We start from the raw sequence: 21726 nt of genomic DNA on the forward strand, positions 1-21726 counted from the left end.
TCTCTAGGGTTGTGTAAATAGTAGCCTATGCACGTGTCGATATTTGGCAACCTAGGAAGGAGAACGGGTTGGTTTTTTCAACCCTAACCCTAACCCTAACCTAAGCACTGCAGGCCTTCCTTCAAGCCTGTAGTAATGCCGTAGATTGTCAGCAGTATTGTAATCTCTGAAGGTGACTCATTTTGGTCACCAATTCCACTAAAAAAAAAATAAAAACAAACAAAAAGCTACATTTTATATATTGGGCCTTCAAAGTGCTCTCTGAAACTAGGCCTGGATGGCTTGTGTCCATGAATTGAGAAAATTAAAACTTTGTCACAGAGCTAAACCAAATACATCATTTGAAAGGTCTTGACCTGAAGAGTAACACATGTCAGTATGAAGACTCTAAATGGCTCCTGCTTTGAAATACTGACCTTTGAACCTTGACCTCGGTGCATGTTTGACAGCCTATAATTGAGCAACAAAAAGGGGTACAGATGTGGGACCAACTGCAGTAGAGAGCTCTTGACGTCAGCTATCATGTGAGTGTAGTCAACAATTGGGAGCACTGTCAAATATGGGTCAAATATGGTTAAAATTAATTTACATCCACGTAACAATTAGATATTTAAATTCTAATCAAACAAATGTGTTTACCATCCCCATAAGCCCCTCAGTGTACTCTCAATTCAGTATTTATAACTTCCAATTCTAGGAAAAACACTATTTTTTCAAAAACTACAATTTCCTAGAGCCCCGCCATGCAGCTTGATACAAATCTATACCACAGTTGTAGTTCTTCTGGTATGCAAGGTAGGGTTGTAAAAAGATATATCTACTGAATATATCAAATATCTAGTACAGCCAAACTAGTTATTACACTGCATCTAGATGATCTATGTTTATGTCTATCTATTGCCCACAACAAAACGCTCCTCCATGAGCCACGTCATCCAACGTGAAAAAAAAAAAAGGCTATTTCTCAGAATTGAAGGAGAAATAATTAAATAGATGGTCTTAACATTAACCTATAGTATTTTTGAGTTATCAAGGACACTTTTGTGTTTTTGTGTTGAGAAATGTTGAAGATATCATTAAAAGAAAACCTTAACGTGGTGATAGTGAGAAAAATACTTCTGGGTGGTGGGTCCTCCAGTCCGCCCACTGACTGATACAATTAAAATGAAGAAATAAAAACCAGGATAAAATCTTGTTGTGATTAAATGTTAAGTAATGTAGCGGGTATAGTTTAGAAAAACAAATGAGAAAAAACAATAGGCTACAGCTTCTGTGCTCCTGTGTCCTGACTCACAGAAAAAAAACATGGTGCAGGCACAAAAGAGATTCCAATTGAAATACATTAATTTGAAAGTCATGCTGAGTGTCACAGAAAAGATGGAAAATTCATGTCCATGTACACAAATCTACAGATTAAATTTTGTGACTATTTCATGAACCGCCATGATACTGGGTTGGACAGAGGCACTTCCATATGGTGGTGACATCACTTACCAGTCCTTGGCTGATGCATATTCTTACTCTGCTGCAGGGAAACACAGGGTCCATCCAAATACCCACACTTGCAGTTTTGATCACTTCAGTGCATGTGCTCACATATCGTCAGGTAGTAGGCAGGTGTGTTCCACTTTAAAAATATACCAACACACATACACGTAACCCACAGTGATGCTCACTTCTCTTTATACCACTTTGAAGCAATATTCAGAGCCAACTGTACCATACAATTCACCACAGTGTATTGCGCAGCACCAGTTTAGCTGTTGTTGGTAGTGCACCTATAGGCTGGTTTTAGGACCGACAATAATCTACAGACAAGAAGAAGTTGAAGTTCATAAGTTGGATTTAGCATGAATATTAATACTAATATAAAAACACTGAAGTATGACAGAGCCCCCACAGATGGTTATCACCAAACATTGACAATTAATCTGTTCTACTTGATGGGACTGATAACACTAATATCGCATAAGCTATCTGACTAACACTGTCAAGATGAATTTCAAAGATTTAGAGAAACATGTCTCCTTCTTAAAAAATGTTATCAGACAGAAACCATTCAAAACGATACTGTATTATGTCTCTTTTATGTAGCCGAAATTCAACCTACCTGCTTCTAGATATAATTTAAATATTGAATTGCTTTGTATTTCTCTTCTCAGCTCCGGAATGTGAGTTTTTTTTTACTGTGACTGTATCACTGTTTGGTTGGTTTAACTCTTTCTTCAGCAAATCATAGGAGCTCAATTGTGCCATTTACAGTATTTGTATCTGCATGATTGATGGGATGTCCTTATTAGTCAACAGTGACCCGCTCTGATAAATCTCCACAATCTTGTAGTCTTAACAGTTACTGTTACTACGGCAGTAACAGGAAATATGTCACACAAGTAGCCACTTGACTACTTGCCAAATACAAATTAAAACAAATAAACCAATACCAATAGGAGACTTTCACTCTTTGATGGGGGGAAATGAGGGAACAGGGGAAAGTTTAGATTACTCTGAAATATTACTTTTGTAGTTTTTAACATTGGCCAGCAGAGGGTACAACACAAATGCAAGTCTATACAAAACCGGAGTATGGTGGTTAGTCAAAATTATTTGCTTAAAATGTATGTAGAAACAGCTACTAGTACAGAGTAGGCCTAATAGCTGGGTTTAAGAAGTTATGGGACATCTTCAAATGTCTTGTTTTATTCAACTACAGTCCAAACCCCAAAGATGTTCAATTGTAAATTATATAAAACAGAGAAATCAGCTGAGAAAATCAGCAAATTCCAGTTAGAACCAGAGTATATTTGGCAATGTGGTTGATAAAACTAATGGGACAGTTAATTATTTATTATTGAATAGTAAGCCAAGTGGCCTAACATCACAGCATTCTCCTTAGATAAGGTAAAGCTAAAAGGGGACCCCAAAAGCACAAATCATAGTCATACAAACTGATTATTAATTTCATCATTAATCAAATCGGTGTCAAGGTTTTATCATGTGACTGGTGCCCCAGAACTAGATGTTTAGGCCCTGGAACATCACTCATAGGAGCCAACAGACACGTCAGGTCTTAGGGTGAGTTTGATGTAATGTCTTATCGCCACTCCTCCTGGGATTGCCCAATAGGCTCAACTCTTGTGTACATACATTAGTAGAGTCAACCAGTGGGATAGATCCAGAGCACTTTGAGTTGATCAGACTTCACACTACACACCAGTCAATTTCTCACCGTTGAACTGATTCTGTTTTTCTGATGTAGAGGTTGGTGTTTACTCTTTGTTCTTCTGCAAACATCATAACGTGGATGGTAAGTTTCAGTTTTTAAACCCAGTTTTTGTTTCTTATCTTTTTATTGATGTGCAGCGTGCTGTGTATGATGGATGTCCCAAGGCATTTTGGAGTCCCTGTAGGCTTCAGTACATGTGAGAGGCAGAGTGTGTGCATGCGTGTGTTTGTATGTGTGTAACACTGAATGGTGGCTATATTTGGCCACTTTTTTTCTCTCCCTTTTGCTGGGATGCTTTTAGTACACTGTTTAGGGTTTTTATTCATTGAGTCAGTGATGGAGACAGATGCAGGGAGACATGTTCCAGACTTAGTCTTTTATACACACTCCAGCCCACACATGACAGCTTAGAGACCTCACTGTTTTTTGAAACTTCTAGACCAACCATGAACTGCAGTATACAGTATTAGCACCAATGAAGTTATGTAATTAGATGACAGAAAAAGTTTTTACTGAAGCAATTTAAGTAATCAATTAATAAATTAACTGAAAATTTCCTAACATTCGCTGGTTCCAGCTTGTCTAATGTGATTTGCTGCTTTTCTCTCTGTTTTATATTTCTGTAAATTGAATATAAATTGGGGAGTTATGACTGGCATTTTAAAAAATAAACCAAACAATTAATTGATCAATTAATCAGTAATGAAGATAAAACATGAGTTGAATCCCTAGTTTTTACATAGCACTTCATGCTGGAGGAGTTTCTCAACACCAGTCTCCACTGATCATTTTTCATTTTTGATATAATTTCAGATATTAAAAAAGTCACACTATTCATTTTTACTGTTCAAATTGATCACAGGGGACAGGATAAAAACTACTAACCAGATATGAAACTTTGATGTAAGTTGCCAACATAAGCATTTCTCAGAAGTGATTCTCAGAAGTATTTTCTGCCAATGTCTTCTCAATCCAGGCTGTTTTTGAGTGTGCTTTTCCAGTTTGGCTTTCACACAGCAGTAGTCAATGGGCAGTCTAAACATTCCCCTAACAGTTAATCTCTTTGCACAAAAGGACACTTTGTTATGGCAGCTGCTTTGCTACAAAATGCAAATCTGTTACTACATGTTTTCTAAATTCTTTCTCTGCATCATTTCTTACAGATTCCATAGAAGTTTTATTTACTTAAGTTCAGTTTAATAAACTATCAGAGCACAAACTATAGATTTTGTGTTCTTATCTTTTATCAAGAAGCAGGTCGTGTACAAAGACTGAGGAATTGTTTTGAACGTGGCCAAGGGGACAAGTAACTAAAAAGTGTTGCCTCAACCCCCCCCCCCCCCCCCCCCCCCCCCAACCACCTCCACCCCCAACCCCCCCTCACTCCTCTCCTCCCTCCACCCCTCTCTGCCTGTCACATGTTCTTTTCACAGCATAGAAAAGTTTCTGGATTAGGGCAGAATTAACACAAAGCGTCGACGCCACTCCAGCTACACTCCCAAACAACAGAGAAGAGGCAGCGGAGGGACGGGGAACAGGAGAGAGTGACGCGACGGGGCGAAGACACTCGGAACGAACGAAAAAGTCCAAACTGTGATAGCGAGGGGCAGACAAGTCCATCTCAGAGAGAGAGAGAGGCAGCTGAGGCAGAGACGGCAGCAGAGAGGCAGGGGATCTTTGCCGACAAGGTCCTGAAGGATGGAAGAGAAGCAGTTTGCTGGGATCCTGGTGAGTTTTACTCTTGTTCAGTGAACACACTCATACACAGGCACACTTTTCAAAGCAGTAACACACATACAAGTGTACATATGTGTGTATATATATGTGTATATATATATATATATATATATATACACACAGAGAGAGAGAGATGTCATACATGGATGCAGCCACATCTCAGAGTGCACTGGTGGGATGCAGCTGCTGGACCACCAGTTGAGTCACCTCCTCTTTTCCCCAGTTTGAGCCGCAGGAGGCCAGTTATTTTAGTTTCACTGTACTGGTTGTTTTCCTTTTTAAAAGTAACACCCAAAAGAAGAATATTATGCTCACAATTTTCTGATTTAGATCTTAACTTTTCATCTGACCTACAGCTGACCCCAAATTAGCCAACATCTTAATCTTGTTTATCTTTGAAACAAGAAAGATAAGTCTTCTTCTGAATAATAAGCCTGTACTTTCCTTCTTAGTCGTCATTGTGTTGGTGTTTTAGTGCAGCTGACAGAGCTGTCATCACCTGCTGTTCACCGCGGCACTGCTCAGTACACATCGTCCACTAAACACTGTCCTAAAAATCCCCAAAGTTTGTCTTTACCTACGTCATAGAAACTTCCCTCCTCATTACCCAACTCTGCTTTTACTGTACCCCATTAGCCTGATCTTTGCAACTTACGCAAACATGTTTTCAGTTTTTTTGGCTGCTGATAAGAGATCGGGTCAAGAGGTAAATGTGTCAGTGTCAGGCCTGTGCTGTTGGTGGAGCCATAAATAGAGGTTTGGCGTCATTGGCAGTCAGGTCACTTCTCTTTCTCTCTTTCTCTCTCTCCCTCCAGTCCAAGTCCTCCAGTCCGTCTTGAGACAGCGATAAACACAAACTTGGAGCTCCGACTCTCTTCTGACATTCTCGCTTGTTTGAAGCCTCGCTTTCCTCCCGATGACATTTTTTTTTCTCTCTCCTCCTCTCTGTCCTTTCGAGATGCATATCCGCATTAAAATGCATACACACTGTCTGAACATAAGAGGCGACGTTATCAGTCCTGCCTGCTCGCTCCTCTCGATCTCTCTAACAACATTTGAAGGTGGTCGGAGGATGGAGATTTTCTTCTTGTTCTCAGAACTTTTTTATTTATGTTTATCTGTGTTTTCAGCTCAGTGACAGATTGTCAGTCAAGCTTTTGCCTAGTTAGGCACTGCTGGATAGATGTATGTTTAGATATGGCAGTGAGGTTCAAAAGTAAAAGTGATAGTCACAAGAGGAGGATTTGAATAGTTTCGCTGGAGGAGGGTTGGGCCTGTTTTTAACTACATCTGGAAAGTACCTTATGTGCTCACTGTTAACGTATGCACAATTTCACTGATCCTCACCCACTCAGAGGAGTTTGCCATGACTCCTCAGAGCCACTAGGTATATATATATATATATATATATATATATATATATATAGTCCAACAATGAGTGAACGCATCAACTAATAAATTAATCTCGTAATTAGTCTTGAGTGTTTGAATGCACTACTGTGTGAATTCATGAGGCATTGTGAAACATCTTTTCAAACACAAAGCGCACATTTTGAGGAAAAAAGTGCATTAATCATTCAATTTCACCGCAGTTAAAACTTCAATGATCTTAAAAAACAAGGTTCAATCCTTTTTAAAATGTGCTTTCAGTTAATGAAAAATGTATATTATGGACTTAAATGGTGGAAAGCTGCATGATGTCAAACTTCATAGCAAGTTGCAGCTTTGCCATAAGACAACAATACTGCCACATCATTACTTGATATGCTAATAACCACTCTACAGTATCACTGTCTTGACTAGAGCCTCTTCTTATCACTAATGTAAATGATGGTTTATTTAATTTGGCTCTAGGCATCACAGCAGGTAGTGAATACTTTGTTTGCTCTCTTGATCTGAAAGTTTTGTTCACTGGCCAACGCTTTTTTCGATTTGGCAGGAAATACAAAATTAAAAAGCCATTTGAAATTGATACGAAGAAGTCATGTGACTTGGCATTAATAACTATTGAAATGATTTTACATTTAGGCTTGTCTTCAAATTAGGCTCAGTTGCAGGCACAACTATGCCCCCCCCACCCAAAAAAAAAAATTAGGGCATAAAGCTTTACTTTTCTGTCTCCTAGCCCAGATTCTGACTTTAGGTTGTTTTTATAACATCTAAATGTGTCTGTTTTTTCCTCAAAAAGTAGGGCAGGGTTAGGGTGTAACAGGCACACACGTCTTATCTATGAAGGTAAACATGTCACAGAACTGCGGGTAGATTGTATAACTGCAGCAGTGACAGTGGACAACCAATCATGCACACTTCAACAAAACTCTCCTCTTATGATTGGGACCGTTGTCTTCAGCAGTGGTAGACAGTGATGTCAGAATCAACAAAGAATGAAAGAAAGTGTGTGTGTGTGAAAGAGGGGGAGAGAGAGAGAGAGAGCATTTCAGGCACAATCTTAGACCTTGCTCTCCCATCGCCAGCTGTCACTTCACTTTTTGTCCCGTTCCTCCCTCTTCAGCTCTTTTCTATCTCTTATCCTCCGTATCATTCTCTTCTTCCTCATCCATCGTTCCACATTCATAACACATATTTATTTCTCTGTCATTCCTTGTTTAATTCACTAATTTTCACCTCTGTTGAGTGTGAAAATTGCATTTTCTGTTGTGTTTTCCCAAGATAGTTTTTTTTTTTTTTTGTGGTAGCGCTTTCTTTACTGTCTGGTTAAATTTATTTCTGCTGGCCCAGATGGTTGGTGGATGGATCTGTCACCGTAAATCTCGTGACACACAAGGCGCTCGCTTCCTGCTACCGCTTGGCTCAGGCTGGTAGCCTTCTGCCGGGACCTTTTCGCTCCAAACTTAATTCCCCCGCTTGTTCAGTGTTCAAAGGCAGCCTCATATCCTCAATCTTCCTGCGTTGTCTTTGACCGCCCTGGAAGCCACCACTTCCACTGAACGGATGAGCAGATGGTGCCCTGGCACAAGCTTTTATTGGACTGATAGCTGTCCCTTTGTTTTCACTCCCTAGTTACTTCTTTCTCCTTGTTGTCTTTAAAATGTCTGCAGTTTGGATGTATGTATAAGGATGTGAGAGGAGGAGGAGGAGTTGGACTGAGGTTTTGCTTATTTGTGTGCTGAGCGCTGTGTTCATACGTCTGGCTGTGCAGACCACTGCTGCCCCTCCATCACCATCAAGGCCAAATAGAGAAAGAAGTCATCTAACACTGGCTTCTGCTCAAAGTTTAACATTGACGAGGCTTTTAATGTTAGCTTGTTTCCATGCATCAAAAATGTGTAAGGGGGACAGATGGATAATTAAAGTCCCCCTCCATTAAAAATGTGTTTTTCTAATTGTTGCTTCACTTGGATGTTTGTTCTTCACTGTGGAGAATGAAGTATTCATTCATCACTCATCTGCTGAAGGGGCAAAGTTTGTCTGAGCTCACCTTGTTTAAAACATGTACACATAAGCATTATTTTGTATGATCACTAGTTAAGAAATCAATGGTCCAATTATGGAAGTGTGACGTGGAAACTAGCACACATGACTAGATACATACACACATAGAGAGCAGACCTTCCAAGGAGAAATCTTGTGTCCAGTAGTTACAATTTTGAAATCAATATTTGCAAATTCATAGAGTTGATTTTTTTTTAATGAGGGAGAAGGAGGAGATGAAAACTTTGTATGTCTTAAACATGTCTGGAAAGGATCTTTTAAAATGATAATGTTGTGAAATGACAGCAGCATCCACATGCCTGTTTATGATACAAACAAGATGGGGACCTACTGTACCTTTAATTCCAGTTGTTATGATGATGCTTCTGATGCCTGGGATACTTTTTAAGTAAAAATCCAAACTGGTACAAGCAGAAAGCCCCTTTATTTTCAGCAGATTTGGGGCATAATGTCATTTTACATTAAAGATGCGATCTTTTGTCATTCTTACTTATCAAAATGTAGAATAAAGGTCGATATAAATATTCGCTGTGGCTATGCAAAATTTTAAAGTTCACTATCTTACATTTCGTTCTTATACCATGCTGTAAAGAATAGTTTGTTAGACAGTCTTCCCTTACATGAAATCATGTATGTGCTTTGGATAAATTTCGATCCATCACTGGTTTCTGTGAAGTTTGGCCAAACACACTTCAGCGGTAGCACAATTTTGAAATATTGTAAAAACTATACATATGTGTTGATGGATGTGTAATCAGTGATGAAGACAGAAGGTCTTGACGTTGCCATCAAAAATACATAAGAAAAACTAAAAAGCACATTTCTTAACAAATCCCTTGTTTTTTAATTTAGAACTGATTCTCAATATCTGACACTAGTCCACATACAAAAATTTCTTCTAGATCTCCGAAAACATTATGGCAATGCTGCCCAAATGTGAGCTAATGATGAAGATAAAATGTCTTTTATGCACATTGTACATTTTGCATATTGCAGTGTGTAATAATGCAGGAGTCTCACTTTATAATTACACAGGAATGTGGTTTTGTAAGGCTGTCCTTACCCCACAGTCGAGTGTGTGTGCACGCCAGTGCATGCGTGTGTGTGTGTGTGTGTGTGTGTGTGTGTGTGTGTGTGTGTGTGTGTGCGCGTGTGTCATTTCCCAGGGGTTGTGTGGCTAATGTGTGCTGTAGGCTGTGAAGTGGAAACTAAATGGAAAGAAATAGTGGAACCCACACCCACAACCTCCCCGGGGTCAGAACACACACACACACACCCATGCACACTCAAACACACACATTCAAACATGATGGACCACGCACACATTAAGTCCACACATGAGAATACTACATACACATAAACATAGTTGAGATTTCTGCACAAGTGTTCAGACACATAAACCCACAAAAACACACATTTGTTTGAACAGACAAAACGATGAACACACACCCCAAACACAATCTGTTTGATGCAAAGTAGACGCAAGGGAAGTATTCTACTGTCCCTTGTTCCATTTTATTTTAAAATATAAAATAACAAATACACAATCTGTTTGGTGACTCATGGCCGCGAGGCTGGGACTTTTGCTCTGAAAGTGTACTGTGCAGCCCAAATTGTGGCCCAGGGACCAATTTTGGACCCACCAGGCATGCTTCATTTTGATTGAGGATGCTTTTTTAAAGTTTTGTTTGTTCCTTGTGCCTGGACTTGTTTGTACTCAATGTGCATATCTATGAATGTTGCCAAATATTTTTTATAGTTTATACCCTTTGGAACTGTATATTGTCAGTAAAGTGGTAACCATGTGCTCCATATAATACGATTACATTTATTACAGGTGAAACTAGACAGTTTCTCTCCCTCTCTCCGTCCTTATGTAAGAAACATATTGAGTTGCCAGTCAGCCAGTTTAGTTAACAGCAGTGCTCAGCAACCGTGTTGACTGCCTCTGGGGCGAGAGGCCAACAAACAGATGTGAACCGAGAGAGAGAGAGAGAGAGAGAGAGAGAAAGAGCCATAAGGGCAGGTGGGGGTAGAAGAGTCAGACATGATTTCTGTTTCTGATTTCACCCCCCGACTGACCAGCTGAATGAGAAGGGAGAAAAAAAAAATACAAGCGGCCATACGGGGCACAGGCAGCGCCCAACGTCAGCTTAACGGCAGCCACTGTGGCGAACGTACAATTGAGGGACAAGAGCCACAAATGCCAAACACGTCCACTGCTGGGCACTCTTTAAAAGGTAACCCACCACCAACCAACCCCCCATGTACGCTCACACGCACACACGCATGCACACACACATGCGCACACACAGCAAGGAGAAAAAAAAAACGACTCCATTGTGTTTCGGACCTTTAGATTTTATTTGGAAAAACCACTCAGGCTGAAAATTTCGTTTTTCTGATTTTCTTCCTCTCTCCTTCTTTTTCTGGTTTAATGGGTCTCCCTCCCTCCCACTCCACAAAAAGACAAGTAAGTTAGAAAAGGGGGACTTCACCCTCTTCCTCTCTCATCCCCTGAAGTCGGTGAAATTATGGACAGGGTTCTCACATTGTGTCGACACAACGGAGCTCTTAAATCTCCCCCCGTTTCTTTTAGTATTATTATCATATTCAACGGTTTCCAATAGAACTCCTTTCAAAGGCCTTTTCAGAACCATATTTAGGTAATTTGTTGCGCTTGAACCCAACCTGCTCCCTGCCTCTGTGTGTGTATGTGAGTGTTGAATGGCAGCTATAAGCCTGGGACGAGGGGGGATCTGCTTTTCTCAGGGCCGGACAGCCCTCTCCTGCTTGGACACACACCTCCCCTGTGTTATTTATCACTTTTCCTCCTCTCACTGCCTTTTCCTCTCTTTAGCCCCTTTCAGACATGGAATCTGTAACATTGCTGGGTTCATCTGTCTGATAAAGTATTGGCTTTTTGGCTTTTAAAAACACAGATTATGGAAAAGTTCCATGTTGACTCTTTGCAAACATGTCAGATCCAGGTGCACCACTGCTGGAAAACAGCTGTTATTTGGAAAATAATGTCATCAAGGAAGAAGAGCGAGCTCACTGGCTGCCTCAATGATGAAATAGAAAACTTTTTTTGATGTTGACTGTTTATCCTCACAGCTTGACTGTCGACCATGTACAGTGGGGGAGACTCGCCCTCACTGCAGAAACCCTAATAGTTTTCTGTAACGTTCCATATACATTTCTCCCTATTTTACACTGCCCGACAGCGACGACACCAATACAGTTAGACATAAAAATGGATGAGACTGGCTCTAATCGAGTTCTGTTTTTCTCACATACAGTTGATTTCGTCTTGCTGCATCTCTGTCCTATAAGCAGCTGGCATTGAAAGTTGAAAATTAAGGGTAACCTGGCTTGAATTATGTGATCATGATTACTAAGCGGGGTTTTCATTTTCAGAATATTAGAACATGTCTTTAAAGCAGCCTTATTTGATTTTTATTGCCCGCTTGGGGGCAGCAGAGCAAGATGTAAAAAAAAACATACATATGTGATATATTATCACAATATGAAGTTATTATGGTGAACGTGTTACCAAACCTGTTTACAAATCAAGGAGATATAGAGCAAGGTTTGCATTCATTTGGAGTTGTCTCTATTCCCCTGATGAATGTGAGTCCAATATTCACTCTCCTTTTAGCTCTGTTTTGGTCTCCACCAACTTCTGATGGAAATTTGTGGCTGTTTAGCCACTAAATGCTCCGCCATGTTTTCCAGACAGTTAACTTGTCCACTAGAAGCAGGAGAGTGAACCAAAGCAGTAAAGTTGCAGGCTGTAAAATCAAAACAATGAGCTGAAAAACACTAAAACAACCCATAGAGCAGAGCTGGGTCATAAATCTGCCTTGGATTCATCACTACTAGTGATTCCTCTCACATTACACATAGTCATTTGATCCATTGTTATAATAAAACTATTGATTAGTGCAGATAATATGTTTAACAAACAAGAGAAAATGTATGAAACATTTATTCATTAACCTAAAATTCAGCTCATTCACTCTGTATTTTGTTTCTTAGGTGGTGTATTAAACTGAAATTATTATAAGCCTACATGGAAAAGGTAGTCTTCACTGATGTGATTGCATTGCATTCAGAGTGGAGGAAAAATTATGGAAATACTGGGTCTCAGATGGGTACATTGTCAGAACAATGACTGAGCTTTGAACTTTAACAAAGCGAAGTGCGTGTTTAAAAGGGGACTCGTGCTTTTGAACAAGGCACTCACAGTCTAATCAGATTGCAGAAAGTCACCCATTAGCACCTGGTGTCTGACTGGATTTAAACTTTTAGAAGGGCGATGAAGGTAGCGAAAAGACCCTCAGCTTCAGTTAATTTAGTTTTATGGAGAGATGTTGTAAAGCTGTTGCATACAGGTCCATAGGTAGAGAGAAAAACTTACTTTGTAATGTGACCATGAATGATTTTTTCATACACCTAGTAGAGGATCTGATGATGTGCATGAAGCAGTGGCATCTTGGATGGTATTTCATCGCTTTAATAAATGAAGAAGACATATTTCATATCTCTGTCTGTCTCTGTTTTTCGCTCTTCCTCTTTTGTCACATTTCAAGCGCAACAGTGACTTCTGCCACGTGAGACCAACTTCAGTCACATGTCCCTCACTTTCATCCCCAGCAATGGTCCCATATGTTTGTCAAAATGTGTATGTTGTGTGCTTTTTCCGGCCCGATTTGTTCCCATGCCTTCTCTCCAATGAGCCCCGGTCTCCCCGGGGGTCCGGGCCGAAGCCTCACGCTATTTATACAGACCGAACAGCTGGGGCCCTCCCAGCCATAGCAGTGAGGGATGAGGGGTCGGGGGATGGGTAGAGAAATTATCATGGAAACTTCAGGTTAAACCAAGCGTTGGAAATGTCTCGCTGTTCCCTCTTTTTTAGTCTCTTGTCTTCCTCTCCATCATTTGTCTTTCTCCCCTGGGTGTCCAGAGTGGTCAGGTCAGGTCAGCTGGACCGGTGGACAAACATCACTCGCTGATTTGAATCTTGTTCATCATCCCTTTTCCCTTCAATCTCTTCTTTATCACTCTGTTTCTTGTCTCCTTTTTATTCGCTTTGAAACTGATGTTTTTCCTTTCTGAAACACACTTCCCCCCCACCACTTCCAATTAAAGAGCTAGCTGTTTTGGACTGAACAAGAAAGGTTGATTTTCTCTCCAACTGCGCTTCAACACATTTTTGTCCTTTTGTTGCAATGGACAAAGCCAACCTGCTGTTGCAAAACTGAGCTTTTTGTACTACTTTCCTTTTATTCTGCACTGTGGCTCCTGCAGTGCTTGTCCTATTGTCAACCTCAACCCTGTGAAGTTCTCTCCTCACTGCTCTTCCCTTCCCTTATTTTATCCTGCCTTCGCTTCACTTTTCTTATCCCATCTTCTCTTGACTGCTCTGCCGTCCACTCTTAAAGCCTTCCTTCATGTGGACCGCTTAGGAGGGGAGAGAAAGTCTGGCTTATCGATGCTTCCCTCAGTTCAAGGCCTTTGTCACAGTCAGACGTCCCATCACAGGCATGCTGAGCTAACGAGAGGTGAAGCGAAATTAACCTAATTGCTGTAAGGAACAGATACTGTATATAGATTGAGGGGGATGTAATAAGCCCAGACACGACTTTTGGCTCCAATGGCAGCGGGAGGGAGGGGTTAGCGGGGTCTTAAGCTCCCCCTGAAAAATTCGGAGCCCCCCTAGGCCTCTCCTCCCACCAAAACCCCAGTAATTTTGTGGTGAAAAATATTTATGGAATAAAAAAAAATGTATGAACACATTGGACCCACTTATATGTAACTAAACTATGAAATCATATTTTTCATTTATGTAAGTGATGATGACCGTTAACCTTTCTTGTTTTGTGATTTGATGTAAGTGTGTATGCGCATGTGTGTGATAACATTAACATTAGTCTAGCAGTTACTAGTCTAGCAGTTCCTACAAGTGTTGAATCGATTTGGTGAAATACAATAAGTTTGTACATTCTAGTGTGATAAAACTCATTAGCTGATTATGGACTGCTTTACTTTTGTTATCGCAAAATAACGAAGGAGAGTGGATGATGTCAGTGGTGATCCATAGACTCCTAATTCCAGCAATGAGTATGCTAATGTGGTAGAGGACATCGTAATGCTAAACATGGAGAATAATGAGGATGAGGAGGATGATGAAGAAGAGGAAGAAGAGGTAACATTAGTGGTGGCAGAGGGTTTGTCTTCAGCAGAAGACTCGGAGAGCGATAACTTGCCTGGAAATTAGAGCAGATAGGGTAGAGAATAGTTAGCTTCCACTGCCATAGCTGCCATCACAGGCAAGAAACCTGGTGGTCCTGTGGATTTAAGCCGAGATCAAGCTGAGGGACCGACTCAAAAATTTGGATCTCAATTAAGGGGGTTTAACAACCCTTTGTTCAAACAATACCCATGGCTGGAAAACTCGCTCTCAGTTGATGCTGCTTTCTGCTATGCGTGACATTTTTTCCGCTATGGGCCAGGTCATATTGAAAAGAGTTTGACCCATGTCGGGGAAACTAGCCCAATACAATGCAAGTGTTTGAAACTAGCCATGGAAGTATATTGTGAATTTAAGGCGTGATCAAAAAACACAGCTTGACGTACCAACATTGTACAAGAAAACAGGTAGTAAATGCAAGGTGGATAAGATTAAATTATACACAAATTATATTGTTCAGGGTAACGGTAAGTATGTGAAGTCTAGCTGCTTTTCAATTAAACCTGAAACACCTACATGTGTTTCAGGTCCATTCCCAGTGAATAGAGTTGCAAAGTGTGAGGGGCTGCTGGTTCTGAACTGTATTTCCTCTTTCTGTATTCCCATTTCAAATATTTCTTTAAACGATCTCCTCAATGTTACTGAACATAGAAACTCATGATTATGTAATGATCCTATAGGATTATATTATGACAACCAGTTTCAAACATTTCAACATTGTTGATGAGAAATCATATTCTTTCTGTACTTTTGGCATGGCCGATGGCTAAGAATACTACAATATCCATGAGCCTCGGCTGCTGTTGCTATGGAGAAGAAGCCATGGCGCCAATCAGAGTGTAATGAATGCAAAACACTTCATTGCTGAAGTTGTGAACAAAATGTGTTGCGAGTTACTTTAAAAATGACCCAAAAATTAAAAGTAAACTGATTCACTCCGCAGATTGTAAAATCAGTTTTCTGTAATATTTAGCTTCTGCCTGCCGTTATTAGTGCACATGAATGAATTTTAAGCTAATTTGTATGTACACCGTCTTATATCTTTGACTTTTTACTAAAGAACCAGATATTTTCAAACACAGTTGTTTATCTTTTGTACTGATGATTTAACCAGGACAGTTTCATGCCAATCCAACCCGTAGAAGTACCCAAAAGTGAGAGTCACATAACATTGTCTATGGGAAAAATTAACAGGATTTTTACTTGGGGAACCAGGGCCCCAAAATATCTGTAATATAATATAACACACACACACACACACGCAAAGGAGCCAGGACTGCTTTTTTGCTTTTAATAAACGCCATTGTTTGGCCATTACAGGATCTAGTGTTAGGTGACTGCATACATGTTTGTAGAAACCCATAATGTAATTATACAAAATAATTTGAAAAAACTGCTAAAACTGCTAATGTTATAATCTACCAATAATGTAATAAAAATGCTGAGCATATAATGTAATAACTTTTTCTACATAATGTAATAAGTTATTACATTATGATTTTAGTGGCAACTTCTTGGCAAAATCATTAATTTGACATATATTGCCATAAAGAAAAATTTAATGTTTTTAGATCCAGTATTCCATACATAGCACAGATGACATCATGGCAGACAAGTTACATTACCTGACACTTTGTGAACTGTAGCCTGGTACACAGGCCAGCCGTCTCTGAGTGCCTGTTCTGTGCAAACGCAATGTCATCAATGCACATGTGGGAAGAGGCTCACAATTCATATCATGAATTTTATCTCATTAACACATTTTTATACTTTCTAAGTTCACATTTAGGGGCAATAAATCAACCAAGAAAACTTAATGAAAAATCGTAAACACAAATCCAGTTCCTATTCTCTTTCTCTCTCAAATTCTATTATGAGCTGTGATGATACAGAAAACCTTGGTTATTGTTCACACAGTGACTCAGTAATGTCTATGAATGTCCTTTTTTAAAAATCAGTGTAATGAGACCGTGGTTCCAGATGTCTACATTCAAGATCAAATTGAATAATTTAAGGATCAAATAGAATAATTTAAGGATAGCAATTCTGATTTTTTTGTATTTCAGCATCTCATTTATTCCGACAAGCCACCTTGCTTTTTTTTTGGGTTTGTTTTAGGTTGATAAACTTTTCTTGCTCAGGTCAAGGGGTTCTAGGAGTCTTTGATGGCCTACTCTATCTCTAATTGATGGAAATGTTTCCATATTTTCTTAAGTGATTGATCCAAATAACTCAATTTAGTATAACTGGATGATATGAGAAATATATTATATGCCCTTGAAAGTCATGTACCATTGAATAACTTACATGCAAATAGAATAGACATGGGTCTACAAAATCAGTATATCTTAGATAAAGGATAAGGCTGGTGTTTTTCCTGCCATAAAAATCTCCACTTACTTACCTATCTTGTCTTACAAGCATATATGAACTTTATTATATAGTCTACACATATGCCACCTACTTAAATATATAAAAACATATATAAAAGATTTATTATATGGTCCTTTCATTTGTGACATGTACTTATGTATGTATGTATGTATATATGTATAACATATATGTGTTATACTATCCTATATTTACAACTGCTCATATGTGCCTACAATATATATCATATATGGCACAATGTCACTGGTATAGGGGCATATATGTTTATATATAAATTTTCCGTATGGGTGAAATCTAACATTTTTTTTTTTTTTTACTGAATAAATCAATTTTATAAATCCATCAAAATTACAACTCTGCACCATCATGCTTTATTCTCCAATTTTGTTTGTCTATTTAACGATCATTAGGGTGAAGGCACTGGTCTGCTTTGCCACCACACTCTGAAAGTCAATTCTGAATTAAAATATAGAATTGGATTCCTGTAAAAACACAAAGCACAGCAGAAAAGGCCATTTTCTCATTCTACTACTCTGGATATTAAGGTCAGCTTTGGCGTCATTCTTGCAGCTCTGTCAATGACCGAGAACTAGATTATTTTGGGGTGAACTTTGTGTTTTCCTGACCTTGGCTTTGGAGTTTGCGCTTTATGTATTGTGACTCTTTTCTTATGTATGTTGGTGGTTGTATTTGTGTGCTCACTTCAAAGTTGAGTGTAAGTTGCACAAGCCACTTGTTTGTTTAAGTATTGTAACATAGTCTGAACTGGTTTGGAAAAATGTCAGGGAAAAGCTATCCTGAAAATTGCAAATATTTGCTAGACGATGATGTGATTGATATTTCTGCAGGACAAAAACAATTTAAAAAATTGCCACATTGATTGCAATACAAACTATAATGAGGTGTTTTCGTAACATTATAAATTAATTGCATTTCAGATTGAGTTTACTCCAGTTTTTACTGGTTGGAAGGGAAGTAAATATCAGTCCTCACAGGTCTAACACAGATGGACTCAGTTCATACCTTTGAGCACATTTGAACTAAGGGAGGAAGCACACACGAAATGAACACAAAGTCAGCAGTATTCAGTTGTATTAATTGAAACATTGTGTACAACTATAAAGTTTTGTAAGCCTTCACTGAATATTAATTGTGGCCTTTTGAATCACAAAACTTTCACAGCCCATACAAGAATGGGATGATATATCTTTCATGAGTGACATTTGAATTTATTTGTCAACACAGATAAGAGTGCTTTGAAAAAGGAAAGAGGAGATGAAATGAAAAGATTTCAAATGAAAACAGATAATTTTCTTCTGCTGACTTGTGTCTTCATCTCGAGTGGTGCATCATCCTGTCACTTTTTCTCTTTCTTTCCTCTGTCACCCTCCTCCCAACCTGCTAAGATTATTTCTGCGGCATTTTTTGCCTTTATTGGATGGTGGGCAATGAGGAGGCAGACAGGAAACAAGGGGAGAGAGAGATGAGTATGATGAATGGTCCCCTGGTTGGAATCAAATTGGGGACATTATGGTTATGTGGCATGCGCAGTAACCATTCAGTTACCAGGTTGCTCTCCCAACCTGCTGTTTATACCTGTACGTTTCAGGTGTCATCCACTCCCAAAAAAACTTGTCTCCGTCACGGTCCAAAAGACACCAGGATATATTTTTAGACTCCCATAGCTCCAACATAATACTCAGAAATTTAAACCCTTTGACTTCAAACTGAGGTCTATCCAAAGGAACCTTAACTGTTCCTCAAGCAGCCTTCTGTTATTGGAGTGTCGGAAAGGAATAATTCTACAAATAAAAAAATAGACTTGCTTTGTTTTTTGTATATTTTGTCTTACTTTCAGATATCAGACTTATTACTTTTTACTTAGTGTTTCTCCATAGCCTTAACGAAGCTCTGTTAAGTTGCTGCTTCACATTAAAAGCTTTACTCCTGCAAACTGGATGCTTTTATTTTTAATAAAAGCCAAAGTTGTCACTGAACAATTCAAATAACGCGTCTTGAAAACTGAAAGAAAAAAAAGCACAGGAGAGCATGATCTGAATATCCCTAGTAGCAGTTACAACCCACAGTGTTTACACTCAGTGCTGTGTTAGTTAAATTTACTGAAATGTTATCACCACCTTATCTGCCTCTAACATCTGTTTGTATGACTAAAACTCCAACCTGGCTTCTAATCACAGCAGGATATGCTTAAAATCTGCATGCACATTTTATTACCTGCTTGATATAAACGTCTAGTTAATAAGCCTAAAATTGGAACGTGAAACCCAGGCTACATTAATCTCCAAATTACTGCGTATTTGTTACGGACATCAGTGAGGATATTGGTTTGTCAGAGATGGAGCTTAAAAGGAATGAGGGAAAGGAATCCTCTTTATCCACATCTTGTTTTTTCTCCCTGTGAATGTGGTGTGCTGTTTGTGTTGTATATCCAGTGATGGAGTTTCAGATCAATGTCTGTGTTTGTCTTTTAGGCTTACCTGTAATAGATGTTGGCATGTGTTGAGCCTTGAGGAAAGAGGAATTCCATTCTGATCTAATGTGTTTTGCTCCTTGCCCTCCTTGTTGTTTGTCTCTCTGCTCCCGTCCATTGACATTGGCTTCACCTCGTTTACGTGTTAAAGCAAGTGACGACCACACATCTTCCTCCTTTTCAGTTTGCCAAGTCAAAGTCCAATCACTTGCTTTTTTTTGGAGCTTTTGACTGTATTACTGGTGATGGTCTTCATCTGTGAATTTTGCCACAGAACTGTAGATGTTCAAAGTTTCAATTCTGAGCACTTTTAGGACTTACTGTCCATGTTGGCCACAGAGCTGAGCATGACAGTCTATTGATCTTGGAAACTGCAATTGATAAAACAATCTGAACTCAAGATCCATTAACTTGTTTGCTCTGGAGCTTTCGGCTGTATTTTACGCTCTTCCTCAGCAGATGTATGTAAATAGATGATGCTATGCTTGGTTGTCATGGAAGTAATTAGTTGTATTATATGCCATTAACTTACATCTACCACTTAAATTGTGTTTCAATAAAGCCAAACACAGAATTTAATTATTCTTATTGACAAATTTTGTTGATAATGATGACTTAACAACTATAAAATAGTGATTTGATCAAGACTAAACACTGCCTGTTAAACAAGGTTAACAGCATTTTTAGGAAATACACTTATTCTCCTTCTTGCCAAGAGTTAGGTGAGACAATCGCTACCATTCTCATCTCTGTAAGCTTAATATGAAGCTAAAGCCAGAAGGTGGTTAGCTTAGCTTAGCATAAAGACTTAAGAAGGGGGAAACAGCTAGCCTAGTACTGTCCAAAATGTAACAAAATATGCCTAATATGTATTTTCTCATTTGTTTAATCCAAACCAAAACTTGTAAAATTGACAAGTTGTGGTTTGGAGGGGAGTTGTGTCCCTGACTATTTCTTGGCCAGCTGCAGTGACCGCCAGGCAACGAACAGTCTATTATCTACCAGGCTACCTGCTTTCCCCTGTTTGTTACCATCTTTATGCTAAGCTAAGCTATCCATCTTCTGACTGTAGCCTCATATTTAACACTCTGGACACAGTAACAGTGCAATATATTCTCAAAAATAGGTGTGATCTTCACTAATCCATAAGCACTTGTCTCATTTAGTTATAGACCCCAAGTGAGCAAACCCAGTACCTGAGGTCTGTTAAAAAAAAGATCCTTCAGACATAAAATCATGATTCATTTTAGATGCCCAACAATTAATACAGTAAACATCCCAGCAGTGCAATAAAGACGTGCTTTTATGCAGTGGGTGGACATGGAGTTGCATGGAGCAAGGTTCAGATTCTTGGTGTCTGTAACATTAACTGGCCTCAGTGCCTTTGAGTATGCAGTAGAAATTTTTGCTCTACATACATTGATTCCTTCACATAGGCTGTTTTACTGTTGGATCAAGAACACATATAAAGAAACAAGTGAGAATTTTAACAAGTTGGTGTTATTATCAGCAGCAGCATCTGTGCTTCTCTAATTAGAGTTAAATGACCTAACATAATAGGGCAATTAGTTAACAAAACAAGTCTCCCCCTCCTCCAGAAACAACCAGCTGCAGCCACAACAGGCATTTATTTTAGGATCTGTTTTTCCAAATTCATACCAAGTTTTCGCTGATTACCCCCACACTCAATGCCTGCATGATTAAAGTGTTGTTAAGTGTGTATATGTGTGTGGGTGGGTGCACTTGCTAAGCTTTTCATTAGGTTTGACCTAATCTGAGGGCAACAGACCCTCCTGAGGCAGAGCTTGTAAGAAGTGGCTGGATCCCCATGGAGGAACTAATGATCTCCCATTTGTTGTAGTTCTCACATACATACATACATACATACATACATACACACACACACACAGAGGAATAAATTTATAGTTAAGCATCAGATTTCACCTGTTGATGATACCACCCCAACATTATCAGGCCCTATTGTGCTTTCATGATATACCCCCACAGTAATTGTGTTTTCTCTTTCACTTGGAAATACAAAACAATGGCAAAGTTTTTCTTGTCTTGCTAACTACTGAAGACAAACCTATCGCAATCATAGCAGAAGCAATCATGTTAACATTTTTCATTTGTTTCGTGATGGAGAATGTTACAAAAATTGTTGCCCGCAGGTTT

At 39.1% G+C, this 21726-nt stretch overlaps 1 protein-coding gene across 5 annotated transcripts in view; it reads left to right on the forward strand.

Annotated features, from left to right (window-relative positions):
• The window catches only part of slc6a9 (solute carrier family 6 member 9), a 112971-nt gene that overhangs the window by 32533 nt on the left and 58712 nt on the right, over positions 1–21726 (forward strand). For 4 of the 5 annotated variants that reach the window (XM_044368881.1, XM_044368882.1, XM_044368884.1 and 1 more), the window contains one exon: positions 4657–4951. In XM_044368881.1, coding sequence (XP_044224816.1) covers positions 4922–4951 — 30 coding nt within the window. In that variant the 5' untranslated portion in view covers positions 4657–4921. Of the gene's footprint in view, positions 1–3186; positions 3305–4656; positions 4952–21726 lie in introns of those variants that run through there. The other variant, XM_044368886.1, reaches the window with a different exon arrangement.

This window comes from Thunnus albacares, chromosome 12 (assembly GCF_914725855.1).
Source record: "Thunnus albacares chromosome 12, fThuAlb1.1, whole genome shotgun sequence".
NCBI classification, from domain to species: Eukaryota; Metazoa; Chordata; class Actinopteri; order Scombriformes; family Scombridae; genus Thunnus; species Thunnus albacares.